The sequence below is a fragment of the Charadrius vociferus genome, unplaced genomic scaffold (genome assembly GCF_000708025.1).
Source record: "Charadrius vociferus isolate BGI_N301 unplaced genomic scaffold, ASM70802v2 scaffold190, whole genome shotgun sequence".
Taxonomy (NCBI): Eukaryota; Metazoa; Chordata; class Aves; order Charadriiformes; family Charadriidae; genus Charadrius; species Charadrius vociferus.
In genome coordinates, this window is record NW_009646608.1 from 6,348,660 (window position 1) to 6,368,034 (window position 19,375).

Here is a 19,375-nt window from a genome sequence, read left to right on the forward strand (position 1 = left end):
GATAAGTAATTGGAGGTTAAATTATATTCATTGTGCGTTCATAAACCTGTTACTGATGTGAATGCATCTAAACATCAAATGAGCTTGACTGGGGGATCAAAGAAAGGAAAGATGGGGTAGCCAGATGCCACAGGTGAAGCAAAGCTATCAAATAAATGATGATTTGGACATATGTTAAGCACTAAGTCATTTTAACTTTGTTAATGTCTTCTGATGGAATTATGGTAACTGAAGGAGAGCTATGCTTGTACCCTCCAGAGGGATGTGTTCAGAAATATTCACTAACATGGAGCATCTAGGGTGTGACTTTAATATTGATGAAGACATGAATTTGTGGTTTTGGATGTAAACCGCCATGCTGTTAATTCATTATTAGCATCTGTGAACCATCTGATAATGTATTTCTTGTGGGCAGCAACCAATACTGTATGCTACAGAAGACACAGGAATCCTCCTTACAGATAGAGCTGGGAAGTGCTAAACTGAAACCACGCTAAGCAATTTCAACTCATTTCAACACCCGCAAAATTCGTGTTTTACTAATGTTTACGCACAATTGCAGTTACTGCCTTTCTGCTAGACAGCAGCTGGGGGCTGATGGCAGGCCAGCTGCAGCCTGCCACAGCCACCGCTGGAGTGCCTGCATGTATAAAAATGATAAAACATCCAGCCCTACAGTTACCTAATTGCAGCTGGGATTTTGCAGCTGTGGAGTCACACCATGAGAAATACATTCAATGCTGCAATTCAGTGAGCGTGCTTTTCAGGCCAACAAATTTGCCTCATGAACTGAAGAGAAGCGAGCTCTATAGACCTAATTCTTCCTTTTTTTTTTTTTTTCTTTTGCTGGTTGCAATCCCTTTTTGGTCTCTGTTACTGGTAATTTTCAGTGCTCAGGAATAGAGATAAGCATCCTTCATGGCATCAACCTTTGAGGACCACTAAGTAATTGCTTTACTGTCTGTGAACGGCTTTCTTTTTTTAAAAAAAAGAAAGCGATTATGCTCTCTTTGAATCATCTGTTTTCCACTTTTATCAAATGTTTACCTTGCAGTGTCAGAGAAGTCATTAAACTGTTTTGTTGTGACTTTACCCATCTATACAGTGATGGAAGTAATACCTTAAAGAACCTCTTTGGGCTTAATTTAATGATAATATAATTGTTTGAAATGTCAAAGTGTTTGGAAAAAAAAGGTCCTATTGAAATGGAGATTTCACATTACAAGTACATTTTCCATACTCTGAGGGAGGGTAGGGATTTAAAAAAAAAAGTACATCTTTGTTTTGGACACCAAACAATGGTAACAAGTATGACTGATTTGGTATACTTTTTTTTGCCTAACTCACTGGAAAGTTTTGGTGATCAAATTTGCTAGCTGGCCAGAAAATCAGAACAAAAACCTTATCATCTTTCAGGAAAATGGCTTCTTTTGAGGGTGGCTGTAAACATTGTTATATCTTAACAAAGATTACGAATGTTAAGCATTTTAGCACTATATAGCATTATTAATTACACAATGTTATTAAAATGAAGCTGGTCAAGAAGGGTAGAAGACTGGTTGAAGTTTTAGTCCTATCCTGTAGGCAGCAAGTGACTTCACTTGCTTATAAATATTCCAAAAAGAGAAGAGAAGCCATGAAGCTGAGAAAGCACTAATTTAGCTAAATACAACCCTTGACAACTGAACTATGATGCCTGTATGTAGGAGGAAGACAACTTAGATCTTAAGGTCTTTCCTATGCTATTCTTTATTCCTTAGTGTTTTCAGTCTTGGTCAAAATAATTGGCAACCTTGTGCAACCTTTATTCTCATTGATCAGATTGGCCTACTTGAATTTGCACATTGATTTTTGTAGGGGATATTTCTGTGAGCTTATCTATATTGACTAAATGTTATGCAACTGAACCTTTAATCTTTCTTGGGTCTGTGAGTGGTAGGATGGCTCAAAGAACAAGGAGTCCTGAAGAAATTCAAAAAGGAAAAACATTATCAGATATCGTATGAGGGTATCAACTGTATCCTGGGCTGCATCAAAAGCAGCGTGGCCAGCAGGTCGAGGGAGGTGATTCTCCCCCTCTACTTTGCTCTGGTGAGACTCCTCACTGAGTATTGCATCCAGCTCTGGATCCCCCAACGTAAGAAGGACATGGACCTGTTGGGGCGGATCCAGAGGAGGGTCACAAAAATGATCAGAGGGAGGGAACACCTCTTCTATGAGGAAAGGCTGAGACAGATGGAGTTGTTGAGCCTGGAGAGGAGAAGGCTCCAAGGAGACCTTATTGCGGCCTTTCAGTACTTAAAGGAGGTCTATAAGAAAGATGGGCACAAACTTTGTAGCAGGGCCTGTTATGATGGGACAAAGGGTGTAGGTTTTACAGGCCAGATATAAGAAGGAAATTTTTGATGATGATGGTAGTGAAACAGTGGCACGGGTTGCCCAGAGAGGTGGTAGATGGTCTATCCCTTGAAACATTCAAGGTCAGGTTGGACAGGGCTCTGAGCAACATGATCTAATGGAAGTCCCTGCTCATTGCAGGGGGATTGGACTTTCCAACCAGAGATCCCTTCCAACCCAAGCTATTCTAGGATTCTATGATCCTCAGAAATATTTTAGAGACTTTTCCCTCCACCCCTGCCTTTTATTAGGATTCTAAGCAAGCACCGTGCTTGTTTCTCTTTCAAATCTACCTTGGAATAGAGAAAATTTTATTCCTCTGTGCTTTCTTTCCATGCCATTCTACTGAGAGCGATGCTATAAGTGCATCTCCGCTGAAAACAATGTCTCAAAATTGCATCTAGGGTTGTTTCTCAGCACTGTCAGAATATCGGTCTTACAGTTTTTAAAACCTCTTGGTTCAAAGTTGGAACTTAGCAGACTCTCCTTAGAGGCGAATGTCGTATTGCCCTGTGTGGTGGGCTTTGCAGTACATCAGTGCTGCCATTTACCTATTGAGTCTAAATGTGTATTAACAATTAAAACACGTTCAGTGCTTTTATACAGATATGCAAACTCTTCTTTCCCTGTGGAGGAAGTTAAAAAGATTTTGCTATCTAGACAGAAAAAAACCTGTATCCCTCAGTCATTGATTTCTGTAAAGACAGACCGCATGGTCCTGTTCTTTGGTTAGTAGCTGAGTGTGCTGGGTTAGATCAGCTGGCAGATATAAATTGCTTTCAATGGCACTGTATCAATTTTTACCTATGGGCCTTCTTAGTAGAAGAGCTATAGCTGTAAATTACTCTTATATATGTCTTACAATAAGTGATCGAGAGGTGAGATTAGAGCTCTCTTCTCTTTTTCTTCACATCTAAATAAGGGACTCTGTCAGCCTGGTACTTTGTCATCTACTTTCCTATGAAATATTTCAACTTTTGATCAGGACCTGATATTCTTAACTCACTGAAAAAGGACAATGCCTCTTACCTGAAAGATTTTTAAACGCTTCGCTACTAAGATTGGATGTTTATCATTGATTTTCTTCATGGGTGTCTTCACACCCATCAATCCCAAAATATTCACAATTCATTCTCCTTTAAGAAGTTATTCTTCTATTATGTTACATTAAAAACAAGCGGGTAGAGGGGGTGGTAGGGAAGAGCTAAGGAAAAGAAGCCCCAAATATTTGAATAAAGCACTGCATTCCCTATTCTGGAATACTGTTGATATCTTCTGATGCTTCAAGCTTCCTGATTCAGTGGAAGAACGGAGTTAAAAATGAACTGTAAGGACCATAAATTAGTTGCCCTGATCCTTTTTTTTTTTGGGGGGGGGTAGTTAAGAATTTCCTGACTTTGGAAGATGCTGAGTGCTTGCAACTCTATTGAACTTCAATAGGCAGTGATGAGTAGCTCTATATTTTGTAAAATCAGGTCATTTATTTCAGTATTCAAGTAACTTCACTTTACAAATCCATTTCAAGAGGGAATTTTTTTGATCGTACTAGTCCCCAATTAAAATATGTCAATTGCTATGCAAAAACAGCTTAGATTTTTTTGCTCACACAAGTATATACGAATCCTTTTTATACACTTGTTCCTATCTAGTGCCCTAGTTTTTCTTTACGAGAAACTTCTAGCAAGATGTCTACAGTTAGTGTGTTCGCCATGGTATCTACTTGCAAGTCTTTCAGTTCCCCTGAGGTTCTGAGAGCACCTCTTAGGAATCTTAAATCTCTCAAAGCACCCTGAATTTTCAGTGCTAGCTTTACTTGGCACTTAAAGGAACTCTCTCAAACCTTTGCCTAAGTCTTGCTAGGGTTTGTGAGCTTTCCGGAGAATTTGGTTCAGGTTTTTTTGTTTTACAGTTACTCTATCTGTTACTGCTTGTTATATGTGTATATTTTTAATTTTTTTCTGAATGTTTTGCAGAGCTCTGCAAGCCCATCAGGTTTCTCTAGTGGATTCTTTATTTTAATAAGTGTGTATTGAATGCTTCGTTTAACTTTACTATTGTGAAGTGCCCAGAGACACTGTGCTTGGATGAGCAGCTATGTAAGTGCAATTTGTTTTAGTTTTTTAGTATCAGAATTAGCATTCAGCTGAGATTTGAAGGCTCATAGTACATGTGCATGGGGGAAAGTAAACAAATAAAAGAGAGCTTAGTGCAGCTACAGACATAACCCCGAACTGCGTTCCTTCTCTGTGTCTGCTTGCTCCAATCACTGGCAGCTCAGTCCCCCAAATGCCCTTCTGGCAACGCTGGAGTGGCTGTTGCCCGATCTCTGAGGATACACTGAAGGATTAGCTTCGTGCTAGCAGAGGACCGAATTTGCTTTGCTGAGAGCTGCAGGATGCAGAGCTGTTGTCTCTTTGTCTCTCTCGCCCCCCTTCTCCCCCCCCTTCCCCCTCCCATTATTTCATAATTATTATTTAACCTGCCCATCCTGGTGAACAGATGCTTTATTGGTAAAGCTTTGTTGTTTACAGGCTGGATGTGGCCTTGGTAGTAGCTGCCAGGTCTCATATAGGGGCAATTCAAATTCGTCATTTGTGTGGCAGCCCTAAGACACGGAGTTTCTCTGGCCTGGTCACTGGAGGAATTCAATCTTTCTTCTCCTTTTAACATGAGACTCTTTCAGAAAGGATGTAGTAGGGGAGACAGTACACACGTTTGTGAGCAGGACGGTCCGCGAAAGAGTGAGTGGCATCATGGGATATTTTTTCTTTAAAGACTTACAAATTATTTGCTACGCATCAGTTACTAGCTATTGCACAAAGTGATCTCCAGTTACTGGCAGCGATGGTATTTCTAACTCACCGCTCAAGTCTTTCAAAGCCTTAATGGTCTCCCTGAACGCGTGGGGGAATCACGCAAATTGTTAGCCAGGTCGCAGCACTGGAGAGAAGTATTACGTAGGGGTAGAACATCTATGAGGAAGATAACCATGTGCTGGCAAAGAACGAATGCAGGAATACATGTCTGCTTAAATGGAAAATAGCCACTTCCCTTCAAAGTCAGGTGCAATGTGTAACAAGAAAATAAGAGAAGGTGGTTTTGTTGGGCTTCTGTGGGGGTTTGGTTTTGGTTTTTGTTGTGGTGGTGTGTTGTGGGGTTTTTTGTTTCTATTTTGGCTTGGAGGCTGTATAGCAAAGAGATCTGATCCATGAATATTGTTCATCTCCACAGAAGGGAACAGTTATTGCAAAGAGAGCAAACAGTGTTTTATAGGAACTCCTGACTCCTCAGTGGAATTCACAGGCAGAGTTGGAAATCCCACGTTAGAAAGGAGAAATATAACAAGCCTGGATTCATATTTGTCATTTCTGAGTAACCTGTGAGGAAATATTACTTTATTGCAGAGAGATTATATTTGCCATGCAAATAGCCTGTGAAGTTAGTAGACATCAAGTCCCATAAAACTATAGCCCACTAGAGTGGGAATTTCTAGTGATGTTGTAGATATTAGCAGTAATATCTTCATAATCATATTGGGCTGTCCTGGTTCCAGCTAAGAAAGAGTTAATTTTCTTTCTAGTGATTGCTGTGAAAGGAATGTCAATAATACCTATTGGTTTTAGTTGTTGCTAAGTGATGTTTACACTCTTCAAGGACTTTTTTTCATCTTCCCATAGAAACATAGACAGAAGGATGGAATGGCCAATGAAATATTCCATACCATAGATGTCATGCTCATGATATAAATGGGGGTTGGCTGGGGGGCGATCATCCACAATCACTGCTTGGGACGGGGCCAATTCACCAGGTGGTGAGAGTGACATGTGTTGTTGTTATTATTATTTATTATTGTTATTTTTGCTTTTCTGTTATTATTTCTATTAAACTATCTTTATCCCAACCAATGAATTTATTTTTTCTCCCTTTCCGCTCCTTTTTATCCCCCTTCTTCTTCCCACCCTTTGGGGCGGGAGGAGGGTGAGCAAGTGGCTGTGTGGTTCTATTGCTGGCTGGGGTTAAACCACGACATGAGTTTACAACATGGCTTGGGGGAAAAAAAGAGGAGAACCGCTTAACATGAACAACTAACACAATCTAGTGTTACTTTCCTTAGCTAGCCTGCGCCTACCTTGCAAAGGAAAGGAGTTGGCAAACTCTGTACTTGGGTTTGTGTTATTTTGTAAGCTCCCACTCAGCATATTTCAGTTAATGCTGCTTTGTCAGAACTATAATTTACTAATGGAGGAAGTATAGCGTGTCTTCGTATATGTCAGCCTGTGGCCAGTTTCACTATAAATCACGCCACAGCCTCATGTACAGCGAGGCCCCTTTTTGTGCTTCGACGCTGAGCTGAGCAACTCGGTGACAAAATAAACCTGCCCTGTGCCAGTTCTTTTTTAGAGAAGAAAAACAGCATCTTTTTTGAGCAATGGGAATTAGTGCTGAAGGATGAATGTGCGAGCATACTCAGCATTTCAGGGGGACAACCAACCATCTCTGCCTAATCTCTAGAGCAGCCATTATTTTTTTTTTATTTTTATTTTTTTTTAATTTTTTTTAGAGTTTATAATTAAATTCTGTTCAGAAAACAACAGAACAAGTTTGGCAGAACAGCATTCCAGCCTCCTACAGGGCTGAAAATATATGTGCTCAAAAGCGTCTTATTTTGGAATACCACCACCTCATTGTCATGCAGGTGTGACTCGCAGAGACTTGTCCCTGCTGCTCGTTTTTATTGAGGAAGATGGCCAAGGTGATGGAGAATGGGGACGTAATGCACCTCAGCTTGGGAGGAGTAACTTCAGTCTTGCTCACTCTTGTCTCTTTCTTCTTCTTGGCCTCTTTTCTCCTTTTTGCTGTCTTCGGTGCCAACTGGCATGTCACCGTCCTGCTTTGCTGTGAGGTGTTAGCTTGCTAACACAAGTCTGATTCCTGTACAAAGCTTTGCAGGCCCCAGACTGGAAAGGGAATCCGGGTTACCAAGCAGAGTCATCCTCCGGGATAGGGGTATGATGCCCTAATCAATGCCTAGTCCATGAATCCTGGACATAAGAAACAGGACAAAACCTTAGCGGTGATGTTGGACAGGGTTATGCCAGGATGATCTAGTGATGGTCCGGGAAGGAGCTGTATCTTGCAGCTTGTTCCTTGTGTTAAAAAAACAGGTACAAGGGTTCTTTACTATTTACTGTCAGTAATGTTGTATTAGTCCAATTATTCTGTAACTTATTAGCAAAATATTTGGAGGAACCTGAACTTCCTGATTCACAGCAACAGCTTGGAGAGTTTTTCCTTCCATTCTAATTACTTCCTCAGTTCCACAGGAGTGAAGGACAGCAAGAAGGAGTACTACCTCGTGGACTACTTGGCTAAGTAAGGATTCTAGGAAAAGCTAATGAACATCTGAAGTCATCGCTGCACGTTCTTTTTTTTTTTTTGTTTCCTGGGCTTCTACACCCCCCTCTCCTTGTGATTCTCGCTGTTAATCTATGATGCCACACTTTGCCCTTCTGCATTATTTATTTTGGTTTAAGTTTTAGAACAATCATCTGCAAATTGCAATTCTTAGTACTCATTTATATGCAGAGATTGCACTGATTTAACTAACAGATTTTTAAATCAACTCAGTTAATTCGAAGCAACCCATATGTGAGCAATTAGCTTAAGTCAGTTAAGAATCCTTTTCAGCTATATGGATATAAGCCACATTTAAAATAAGAAAGTCAGACTACAGGAATTAGAAACAGGCTAAAGGACATTAATTTAAAAGTAAAGTTTTAGTTAGTTTGATATGCTTTCATCAGATCTTAAGTTCTATTCCTAGTTTTTCACTGATTTACTGCTGTGTTGCATGAGTGGCTTCACTTCTCAATATCCCTGTCTGCATTCGCTCGTAGGAGGATGCAAGTGGGGCTGTTTGGGAAAATGTGTTTTCGCCCTATGGAAAGCATAAGCTTTTCTATAAATAATGGATAGTCAGAACTGGAGCCAAATCTTCCCATTTAGAAACAGTATTTCCATTTGGAAGGGTCATCGTGGTGCCATTTGGGAGTTGTTTGGTTGCCCTGTTGTCCTGGCTCCCTCAGCCCCACTACAACTTCCATGTTGCATCATAATTGTGTATCTTACTGAATTGCTGTCATGGAGTCTTGTTGTTGCGTTAGGGCTTACGTGGCCCATCCACAGAGGCTCTCTGACAGAGAGGGGTGGCTGCCTAAGAAGCCTCAAATGCATGTTTTCTAACATCTCCCTTAAACAGTTATGAAGTTTGGGATGGTACAATTTGGACTCTGGACTGAAAAGTCAAAGTTTTGGGGGGAACAGGGTGTTTGATTGGTGAGGAAAAGTCAACATGTCCTGCAGGAAGTATGTACTTGTTATAAGAAACTTCTTGACCTGAAGAATTAACTATTCCATCTAAAACCAGTGACTGAAAATGCTGTTCTAAGGCGTTCTTATCAATGACATATAAAGTATTTGAAGATCCCGAGACTCTTGAGATAACCCCATCTCATGGACAGTGTCAAGAAACTGAGAACCCAGTTTTTTATTTGCTCCCTAAATCCTTAATTGCTCCTTCGTAAAATAGTAAAAGCATTATTACTTGCATTTTTCTCATAAATGACAGTGAAAGCATGGGCAACTGCAGGTGAATGAATTGTCTGGAATTTAATAGTTACTGTTGTTGCAACTAGAAGAAATAGAAATCTGATGGGCATCCTTTGACGAGGAACTGGGAGGGAGGTGAGCTTATCTGTGACAGTGCTGTTAACTCACTTTTTCAGTAGATCATGTGAACTTCTTGTCTTATTTGATTATGACATCGACAGCATTAGTGGGGGTGAAGCAGATCTCATTCTGTGTCTCTAACTGGTTTGTGACCAAATGTGACTTAATGAAATGTGTCCGCAGAGAGAAAAGGAACCCTTATACCAGAGAGAGCACAGCAAGGATAGAGACAGTTACATGCACCAAGCAGGAGGAGCACAGACTGCATCGTTTATCTTGGGAAGCAAGGATTGTCCGTTGTGACAAAATCAGTCAGATGTAGCAAGTGAAACACTGAAGGCTCATTACGCTAATTAGTATCAGTGCTCAGCTGTAGGGAGGCAAGAAGAAGCTGGCAGAGTGATACTTTAGGGTAGCATTTGCCCGAGAGGAAGCATTATGTATTATGGATTCGTTAGTCAGTGCCGGGAGGGAAGAGTCATACGGCAGCCGTGGTCTGAAATGAGGCAGGTCCTTTCAGTGGCATCTTCAAATCATTTGGCATCCAGATAGCATGTGTCATTCAGGAGATAAGTTTGGTGGGGGGGGTGTGTGTGTGTAAAGTGCAATAAAAAAAAAGAGAAGTAAGTAGTAAAAAAATTTCCTCTTAAAGGCCCAGAGATAAAATAAACTAGGCAGTAAGAGTTCACAGTGCAATTGAAAAATCACCATTGAGTGGTACTTTATGGGGATCTCTTTGGAGAAAAGTTGACTTTCTGGCCTTGGTTTTCATCATCTAGTTAAAGGGCGCATGCCTGCCTTGGTGCTCTAATACTAACTGTGGCTTTTACTCATGATGAAAGCCGATATGATAGTAAGATGTGGTGCAAATGAGGCTTGAGGGCAATTAGCATTGCAGTAGGTCATAAGTAAGTTGGGGAGGGGAGTGTAAATATAATTTAGGAACGAGATGCACACCTGGAGAAAAAGTTATGGAGTAGGGATTGTGGCTCTTGAAGTCCCAGCTGCTTTGGTTATGTTGGGAAGGCAAACTGCTCTTGAACCTGGTTCTACATAGGCGTTTTAGCATTTGTGCTGCTCGCAGTCAGAAGGAACGGGTAAATGATAAGCAGGGAATTGTTAGCTGCAGTAATGCTGATGGGAACTGTTTAATTCATCAGTGTCTGTGTATACGCCTTGCAGCTACTCACCTGTATTTCACTGTAAACAAGGGAAAATCTAATAACTTCACACCCCAAGCAAAGGAAGAGCATCACCTTCTTCACTCCTTGGAGTAACCAGGTGAGGAGATCACCCCACTGCATGAAACCCTGGGGCTTGCCAAGATGCAAAAGTGAGGTGTCTCAGGTGCAGACTTCCTCATTTGGTGGCCCACTTTCCTGGTGGCAAAGAGATTCTACCATGATATTAACGGCGCAGTCTAGAGCACAGGAGGAAAAATACCCTGCCCTCTAATCCCCTGTCTTTGATTCCGGCTGTAAAGAGCTGTACTGTAAGTCTGTATATATGTCTGCTATAAAATGAAATAGATTAAATGAAGAGCTCTACAAAGAGGTCCTCAGCACTTTGTATTTTCTGTTATGCTCTTAAGACACAGAAGTTTCAGAGCATGGAAGACAGGTTAGCTGTCATTCTGAAGCTTCTGAAAAATATCCAAACATCTAAAATCCAGACTGTTTTAGATCACATAAGCACACTGTTTCGTTGGATTGCTCTCAGTGTAAAGTCTTCAATATTTACACTGTTCTGGTGATATTCTGTTTCTAGAATGATTATTGGCATCACAGGGCAATCCCACTATGCAGTGCCTGGATGGCACTGGATAAGCATCTCTGTGGAATGGACACATGATGAATATAGTCATTATGGTTTCAGCACATGGGCTTGAACAAAGCCAGAAAATAATGGTTATATTTCTGACACCTTCCTTTAAATTGTGAGGGGGGGCCTTGCTAGGGCTGCTGCTTCCTCACATCGCTGAGTTTTGCTCTTTGAAAAGATTTAAAATCAAGAGAAATGAAGGATTTCCTCCCCATCCCCCTATTTTTCCCCAGGACGCTCTGAGATTTCTGAATGGCAAGACCAAAACACCTTAATGCAAATATTCCTGCTTCCGTCCTCGGCAGTAGTTATTTATAAAGTCCAGCATGCTGTGTCTGGTTGAGTCTGCCCCATGCTGCTCAATGGCGTCCTGATGTTTACCTGCGCCTACTTCCTTTTATATAGATATTCTTATCCTACACTGGTACTGCTGTCTGCTTTTAAGATGCGCAGTGAACGGTGATTCTGCTCTCTACATATCAAACACAATGAATCCCTTTAGATTTTATAGTTCCCTGTGCCCCAGGTGCTGTTATTATCAGTCCTGACATCATTCATTCGATATGATGGGCTCTGTCTTTCCATTTATCTGTAATGGACAGGAGGCTTTGAGTCATTTTATCTTCGAAGCACAGCAACATCTTGTCTTTAAAAAGTGACTTTTCTCTCACTCCATTTCTTGTTTTCTTCCTTGTCTAATATCTTCTGCGTTATATTTATCCCCCGATCTCTTTACTCTGCACCTCCTGTTCCCTTTTGGTTTGTTTTTCCTCTCTCTCTTCCCCCACCCCTCCCCTTTTTGTACCTGCACAGGGCACTGATCCAGACTTATTGCAATCAACTAAAAGGTTCCATTGGCCTTATCAAGCCTTAGGCTAGGACCAGGTAACAGCCTCCATCTATACACATGGTTCATGCAGAATTTAGTGCAGTTTAGTGCAGTTTTGCCCTCAAAGCCAAGCAGGCTTAAGAGTAAGACAACAAAGAAAACACATCTTTAGTAAAACTTGATGTCAGGCTTTGAGGTACAAGATTAAAAGCAAGGTCTTACAAGTGCAAACAGATTTAAAATATAATTCTATCTTAAACCAAACAAGCCTGTTCTTTAGCTATTTAACCTCTTTCTCATTAACTCCCTGTGAGGTGTCCCAGCCTTCAGAGCAAGAATGTAATGCTTTAGATAGAAGTGCAGTTACCTCCTATGGGTTCAGAAGGGGAATCTCAACCTGATCTTTCTGTCTCTGGTTTATCAACTTCATATGCCAGGGATCCAGTTTTCATAGAGTAATTCTCCTACATGACTACCTGTATTTATACGTCTTTAGAGCTGAGGATTGCATAGAAATAGCAATATTCTTGGTGGCATAAAATGATGACATTTGAAGCTAGCACTCACCAACATATCCACCTAAGGATGAATTTACTCTGCTTGGAACCAGTCACATGAATTATTTTTTGTCCAGGGACTGGATGGCTTGAACGCTTTGGTTTTATTTGTCTTACCGGACTATGTGGCACTACTGGAGTACATCTGAAGGACAGACTGCCCAAGTATTTCTTTCCTTGAGCGACAGTGATTGCTGAACACCTTGCCCTGTGTCATTGTGACAGTCAGTGTTTTCTGGCCTCACCCATTTGGAAAACTTTAGTTGGTAAGGGTCAGAGAATCTCTTCTTCCACCACCTCCATAGCTTCTCTTGAGCCATTCTACAGATACCTACAGAAATACTGCTAGGGTCTGCTTGGAGAAGGCCAAATGGGTTGGTCTGATCTCTTTTTGCTGTGCTCCACCTAGTAGCCATGCATTGCCCCAGAGACCACTAATAGCTGTTCCATAGGCTGATACACATCCAAGAACATCCTGGCTGTTTAGAGGTAGAAGAGGAGGCACGTCTATAGTAAAAGCATCAGGCTTGCGAACAAGAGAAATGCAGTTTGTTTTGAGTATATCTGGGTAATGCATCTGGGTTGAAAATATATAACAAACAGCATTACAGGTAATCTATATAGAGACAAAGAGGTGGGAGTTTATTTACTCATTGGAATGATTTTTGGCAAATGATTTCATAATTTCCTTTGAGCTGCTACTAGTCCCATCCAAGGTGGCAGGTAGTCTTGCTAACGCTGCGAAGGCGAAAAGACACATGAAACATTTAAAGCAAGTATAATAGCTTGGAACTGTGTTGTAAGAAATGCCTTTGATTTGAGCAGTGAATTTCATTAAATCCTGCCAAACATTCAAAGCTGGTCTCAGCTTCCAAGTCCCTTTATTTGCTATCAGTACTTGAGATCAGCTTAATATTTTACCTTCACCCTTGGTTGCAGAGCATAACGGACAAAACCATTATCTGTGAATGTCATCGCTATTAGGAAAGAGAGAAGAAAGGAAGGAACAAGGGGGAACAGGGCTGGCAGGGAGCTGGTGTCTACAAAAGTAAACAGACTTTAACAGTACTATGGGAGGAGGGAGGAGGATGGGAAAAATCAGACTCGTAATTTAATTAAATTTCTGCATCTCCTTAAGAGCTGTGGATACAAGCTGCCAGGCTGAGGACTAATATTTAAAGGTCGTTTAAATGAGCAGAGATGTTAATCGTTGCAGGGACAAAGCTGAACTTTGTCTCCCAGCTCTTGGCTACATGCAGAGACGTTACCTTCCTTCCCTGCAGTAAATAAGAGCTTTCAAATTATTGTTTTAGAGTTGGATTACACTTACTAAACTAATACTAAGCAACCAGCAGCATCTGCGAACTGCAGGGCAGGGATTGGCTTGTCATAGGGTCACCTCTAAGAAAAGTCACTGTTTGTATCAGAGCAACAGAGTTGGTAAATTGTATTTTGGACAGAGTAAAACATGTCTGAAGAGTGAGGGTGCTGTGAACCGCAGAGATATTGGCATGCTGTGTGGAAATTGTGCTCATGGATGAGTAAGGCATTGCAGTGCACGGGCCACAGCGGAACCGGATTCTGTGTAGGAAATGTCAGTGCTTTGTCACACCATCTACTTAGCTTTAATGTCCATTAATAGACTTGATTAGGTGGTTTTCTTACATGCTTTTCTAAAAGATAATGGGATTTCTTTATATGTTCTGAAGGAATAAGGAATTTTTTTACAGAAGCTTTTAGATTAGTCTAAGAAATAGTGAAATAAAAACTGAGCTTGGGGTTGGTTTGACATTAATCTCTGTGTTTACTGAATCCCTTTAGGAGTAGTTTTCGGTTGTCCCGTTTCTACTCTCCTGCATGTTTGGCTTTGTATGTTGGACTCTTCTAGCAAGTACCAAGGCATCTTAGCAGAGGGACACGTGTGGATAGTTTGAGTAGTCATAAACTAGTGCCAGTACCAACAGGAAAGGTGGGGGAAGTAAGTTTCTTTTTTTTTTGTGAGCAGTAACAATGTTGAAAAAGTATTTCTGTAGGTCTGAAATAACATTTTTTTTCTTCTTGATGTTAAATTGAAGTATGATAATAAAAGTCCAGCTATCATTCTTTTTCTCAGAATGGAAATCCTGCTGTTATTTTCAATTACTTGTGCTCCCTGATATAACTATGGTGCAGGAAGACATCACACACTTATGTCAAAGAAACGTTTGGGTCTTATTTTTTCACCTACATTCACCTTGAGGAAAGATGAATCTCTGAAAGCAACCCAATGACACTTTATGTGGAGTTGTACCTATTGAAAGGAAACACAAGTTCTTGGCAGAAATACAGCTGCTAATCTCAGTTGAACAGCTGTTGGCCTGAAGATCAGGAGAGGTGAGCCTAAAGGTAACTTTATCTGAAAAGCCTTGAAGAAACATAACAGAAGTTGTCATGTTTCATGTAGAACTTTTGGCAGAAGCATCACAGCAGCATTTGCCAACTTCCCATGTGTTAGCGATTGCTAATGTTTTCCGATTTCCCGAACGAGTAACATGGGAACTATGGATTACGAGGAAAGAAGGGAATTCAGCTAACAGTGAAACTGGAGTAGACTTGGAATTGATCTTGTGATGTTGCCAGAAACCCCAAGATGGCATCAGAGACCTTGTTTTTCTACATTAAAAATGTATGAAATATTCTTAGTGACTCTTATTATTTCTTTGTCTTCCATTCTTAACCGGTTCTCCATTGTTTATGCTGTTTTTTTTTAAAAGCATTCCAAAAAAAAGGCACTGATATAGTGCCGAAGAAGCTACATGCAATACACCCTAGCTGCAGTACAAGGCTCTGCCAGTACAACAACAGACCACATCCTTACTAACACATTTGTACTTTATTTTGTTCTAGTAAGCCAGAACAGCAAAGCTGGATGCATCTCTGTAGCTAGAAATTCACCCAACAATTACCGGGGGGATTGAAGCTCAAGACAGCCCAAATTTACAATGCCACTAGGAGCACTCTAATGCTGCACTAGATAGTATGGAGATGGTGAGGATCTGCCATAATATCTCGTATGCTGGAGGGTTGATTCCTGAATTGTACCAGCACACCATGATTTGAAAATTATAAACCAAATTACAGCAAATCCTTTGAGGAGGGTGAGGAGGCTCTGATCTACACACAGTCACTGATGAGGGAGATTAGTTGGATTTTGCAAAATTGGACAGGGATGTACTGTTCCATACGGTCAAGCATCCTGCACAATCTTCCACTGATCACCGAGTTGGTAACAGAATATGTTCAAGCCAACTAAGGGAAATGTCTTCACAGTGCAAATCTGGGATCCTTATTTAGCTTTTTATTCAGCCTTTGCAGTGAAGCTAGGTAATTGTTCTACATAATGATGTAGCATGCATCAAGATCTTCTTGATGTGCTTTAGATAGCGGCATTTCTTGTGAGTGGAGAAGCTTAAATGAGATATCCAGCTCATCTCATTTAAGTGCATTCATATTTCAGACTGGTCGAAGAGATTCAAGTGCCTGTCTTCAATTAGAATGAGTAGGAGTTGGATGTACGTGTTTGCTGTGGAGGTTTTGAGAAGCCTGTGCTCTATGTAAGCTGTTTGAATTTCATAGCTAGTACAGAATTTAGAACATTTCAGAAGACATTTTGTTTGTAAGTAGTCTTTTGATTTGTACATACTTAGGTAAAGAAAAAACTGCATTTTCAGGACTGCAATTAAGTCAACCTTGAAAGGAGAGGAAATGATAAAATTCATATACTATAAACACCTTTGAAATATACCACGGACCATTGGTTTGTTCCAGCCCAATGTTCAAAACCTTTATATCTGTGTTCTAACTGACATTCCCTGTCCTTGTGCTAGAGCTTGCCAGAATCGGAAAACTTTGGAATCGACTGTTGTTTTGCTAGTTTGTGATGTGTTACTTTCTGATTTCAGCCACCGTTGTTCATTGAGTGGGGACGATCTGAACAGACAGTGGTTGACACCCAGTTCCCAGCTCCATCCAACTATTTACCACACCAAAGGTCTTCTCTATTATCTGCACAGCATTGGCCGGGCTCCTCTGGTGAGTCTTTTCTAGGACCTTTTTGTGAGTTACTGTACATGGATTGCTTACTGTAGTTGTGCAAACAGTCTTGTTTTAGAGCAAATCATCATGTGCTGTTACATTTTCATCTTACAGAAGTGTTTTGAAAGTCTTGGATATTTATTACTGACTGAATCTTCTAACCAACAACTCCAAATTTCAGAATCTCTGCACACCTGGAATATATATGAAAAAATGAGTTCCTTAAAGCTCTTTAATAGCCTCAAAGTACTCCAACTAAGATAAATATTACAAGTACATTATTGCTGTCTTCATGGCATTGATAGCAGAAATTCCACAAATATTTAGACTGAATTGACTGCAAAAGCCCGTGTTGGAACAACCCATGCAATCACAGAAGCACAGGAAGCAGCCCTAAAATGTCTGAACTTCCATGCTGCTTTGGTGATGGGAAGAAAACGACTGGTTTTGAGGGGTACCAGAAATTCATGAGAGACGGGTCTCGTCTCAAAGCTGCAAGTGGGGTAGGGCTGGGATCCATCCCATCTGCTCAATCTTGTTGCCCAGCAGAATGAAAAGATAGTTCCAAGACCTCAGGAGAAAAACCACAGGGAGGTTCAGATGTTAGCGAGCAGATGTGGATGCACAGACTGGCAGGTTGACTGCTGATAGCTACAGTCAGGCAGGAAACATCCAAAGACACCAAATTCCCTCTGGGTTTGATGAGAAAAGCTCCAGACAAGGTGAAAATGCCTGTGAGCTTCTTTAAGTGAATTCTTGTGGGAATGTGGTTTATGGCTAAGGCAACAGCCCTGAAGTTCAACTCTGCAGTCTGAGGAACATGATGGACGAAACTCAACTCACAGTTGTAAATTTACTCACCAACCTTTTGCTTTGGTTCAGAGGAGTGTAGGGTCAGTCTTGTTTTACCCTCCTATTTGCTATCTGGCCTTTTTTAATACACAACCATCCTTGTCATATCCCAGTGCAGAAAGTTGAACACGCACTCAGTGCAAGTTTTCATTATTGCTGAGTGAAGGGAGACTATTGATCCCATCATCTCCCTCCCTCACAGGCTGCGTGTCAGACCTGGTAAACTGACTTTTTTTTTTTGCCTTTGAAGAGTACATTGATTTTAGCTTATACATACTCAAAAATGCCTTTTCCCTCCTCCCTCCTCCAGAAGAGAGCTGGGTTTCTTCTTCTTTTTTTTTCTTTTTTTTTCCCTCCAAGATCCCATGGAGCCAAGTTCACTGATAGCCAAAATGATTTCTGTGAAGTGGTTTAGTTTCATTTATCCTGGGGATGCGCAAGCAGTTTCTTCAAAGCAAAGAAAAGCTGCTTGAAGGAGAAAAGGAAAGAACTTTAAAGTTAACAGTCTTTTAAACCAAAGCCATTTTAATTGGTAACTTCTATAGACAACAGCCTGCTAAGTGGGTTTTTTTTTTTTTCACTTTTTTTTTCCCCCCCCATTTCTCTTGTTGGCTCTGGGACCCTCGTAACGTTCCAAGGACTGCATGCACTGTAGCATTGCTGCTCTCTGTGACATGGGATCTCCTTTAAGTGGGAGTGTTGGAGACCTTTAGTCTGGGACTAGCCAGATCTGATGGGGAGGGAGAAGTTGCTCTGTCCTTGAGCATTTGTGGCACAAAACTTGCTGTGATTTAGAAGTTATAGTTGACAACGCAGTCGCAGCACACAACAGGGAACCTGCAGTTTGTACCTAGAGTCTGAGCTGCAGTAAAGAGCAGAATGGAGGGGACAGAAAGAACTTCCTAGGGACCAGGAGGCACTGACCAGAGTTTGCTGCCGTTCAGTGGCATGATAACAAGCTCGGAAACAAGCATCTGCCTGCAAGGATGTAGCTTGTTGGGAGGAAAAAACCCTAGGCATATCTACCCCAAAACTCTGAGATTCAAAGTCCGGTCACAATGTTATTAAGGAAAAGAATGAGACTTTACATTAAAAAAAAAAAAAAAAGTTCTCTTTTCCAACAGATTTTCTTGCTTTTCATTTTCTATTTTGCTTTTCCTTTGTTTTAAAAGGTGTCTGGTTCTGTGACTCATGAGGAGGGTTATTTTTGAGTTAGAAAGCAGTTCTTACCTTTAGGATGATAAGCGCTGGCAAATAACTTTAAATAGATAAAAATTTGCATGCGTGTTTTGAGTCATATCCCAGTGAGTGCAAGTCTCCGGAATTTGACTGGTTTTGCAGGTACCAGTGTCCCAGCCATGTGGAAGGACAGGCTGGAGAAAAAGGACTGGTAGGTCCCAAGGTTGATTAGTGTTTGCCCAAATGTATCCCCGGAAGAATTCTGTATTGGGTGTGCAAACTACAAAATATAGCTTAGTCTTGGCTGAATGACGAGGCACAAGCCACCCTGTAGAGTGAACATGAGGCAGAAGAATGTATTATAAAGAACAATTGATTGTGGACGTTGGGAGTGACTGCATTATCCAGAAAACTTAATTAAAATGTAGCTCTATGCAACTTGCAAGCAGAATGAAATTGTTTCCAGTAGCACTGACTCTGCTGTGGAAGCTGGTGACAATCAGTGAAAGATCCCGTAGCCTGAAAGAGCATCAGTATTATAGAACATGGCTTTGATAATCCCGTACCAATACAGACGTCTCATTCCAGAGATCTGGCACTAAGGACTCATCTGCATATTTCTTGAGGTGCAGAATTATAGACCTGGTACTGATCAGGCAGCCCAGCTATCTGACTATCTGATCATCCCTGTGTGGTTTCTGATAGGTAAAGTAACATTTTAGACAGATAATATATTGTGTCTTTTGTGTGTTGGTAATCCTGAAAATTGGCAGGTAATTGATACCCAATTGAGCTGGGTTCTCTGCCTTGAAATAAGACAAAAGCTATAAAATCCTCTTTGATATTCATAGGAATAAATTCTAGGTGGTACCTGTGGTTAACCTAAACTATGACTGTGCATTGCTGATAGCTTAGATGAAACACTAGCTGGAAAAAT

General features: G+C 40.9%; 1 protein-coding gene across 1 annotated transcript in view; it reads left to right on the forward strand.

Moving 5' to 3' along the window:
• AGBL1 (ATP/GTP binding protein-like 1) overlaps positions 1–19,375 on the forward strand; it is a 372,591-nt gene that overhangs the window by 219,583 nt on the left and 133,633 nt on the right. The window contains exon 19 of the mRNA XM_009887663.1: positions 16,275–16,404. Coding sequence (XP_009885965.1) covers positions 16,275–16,404 — 130 coding nt within the window. The remainder of the gene's footprint in view (positions 1–16,274; positions 16,405–19,375) is intronic.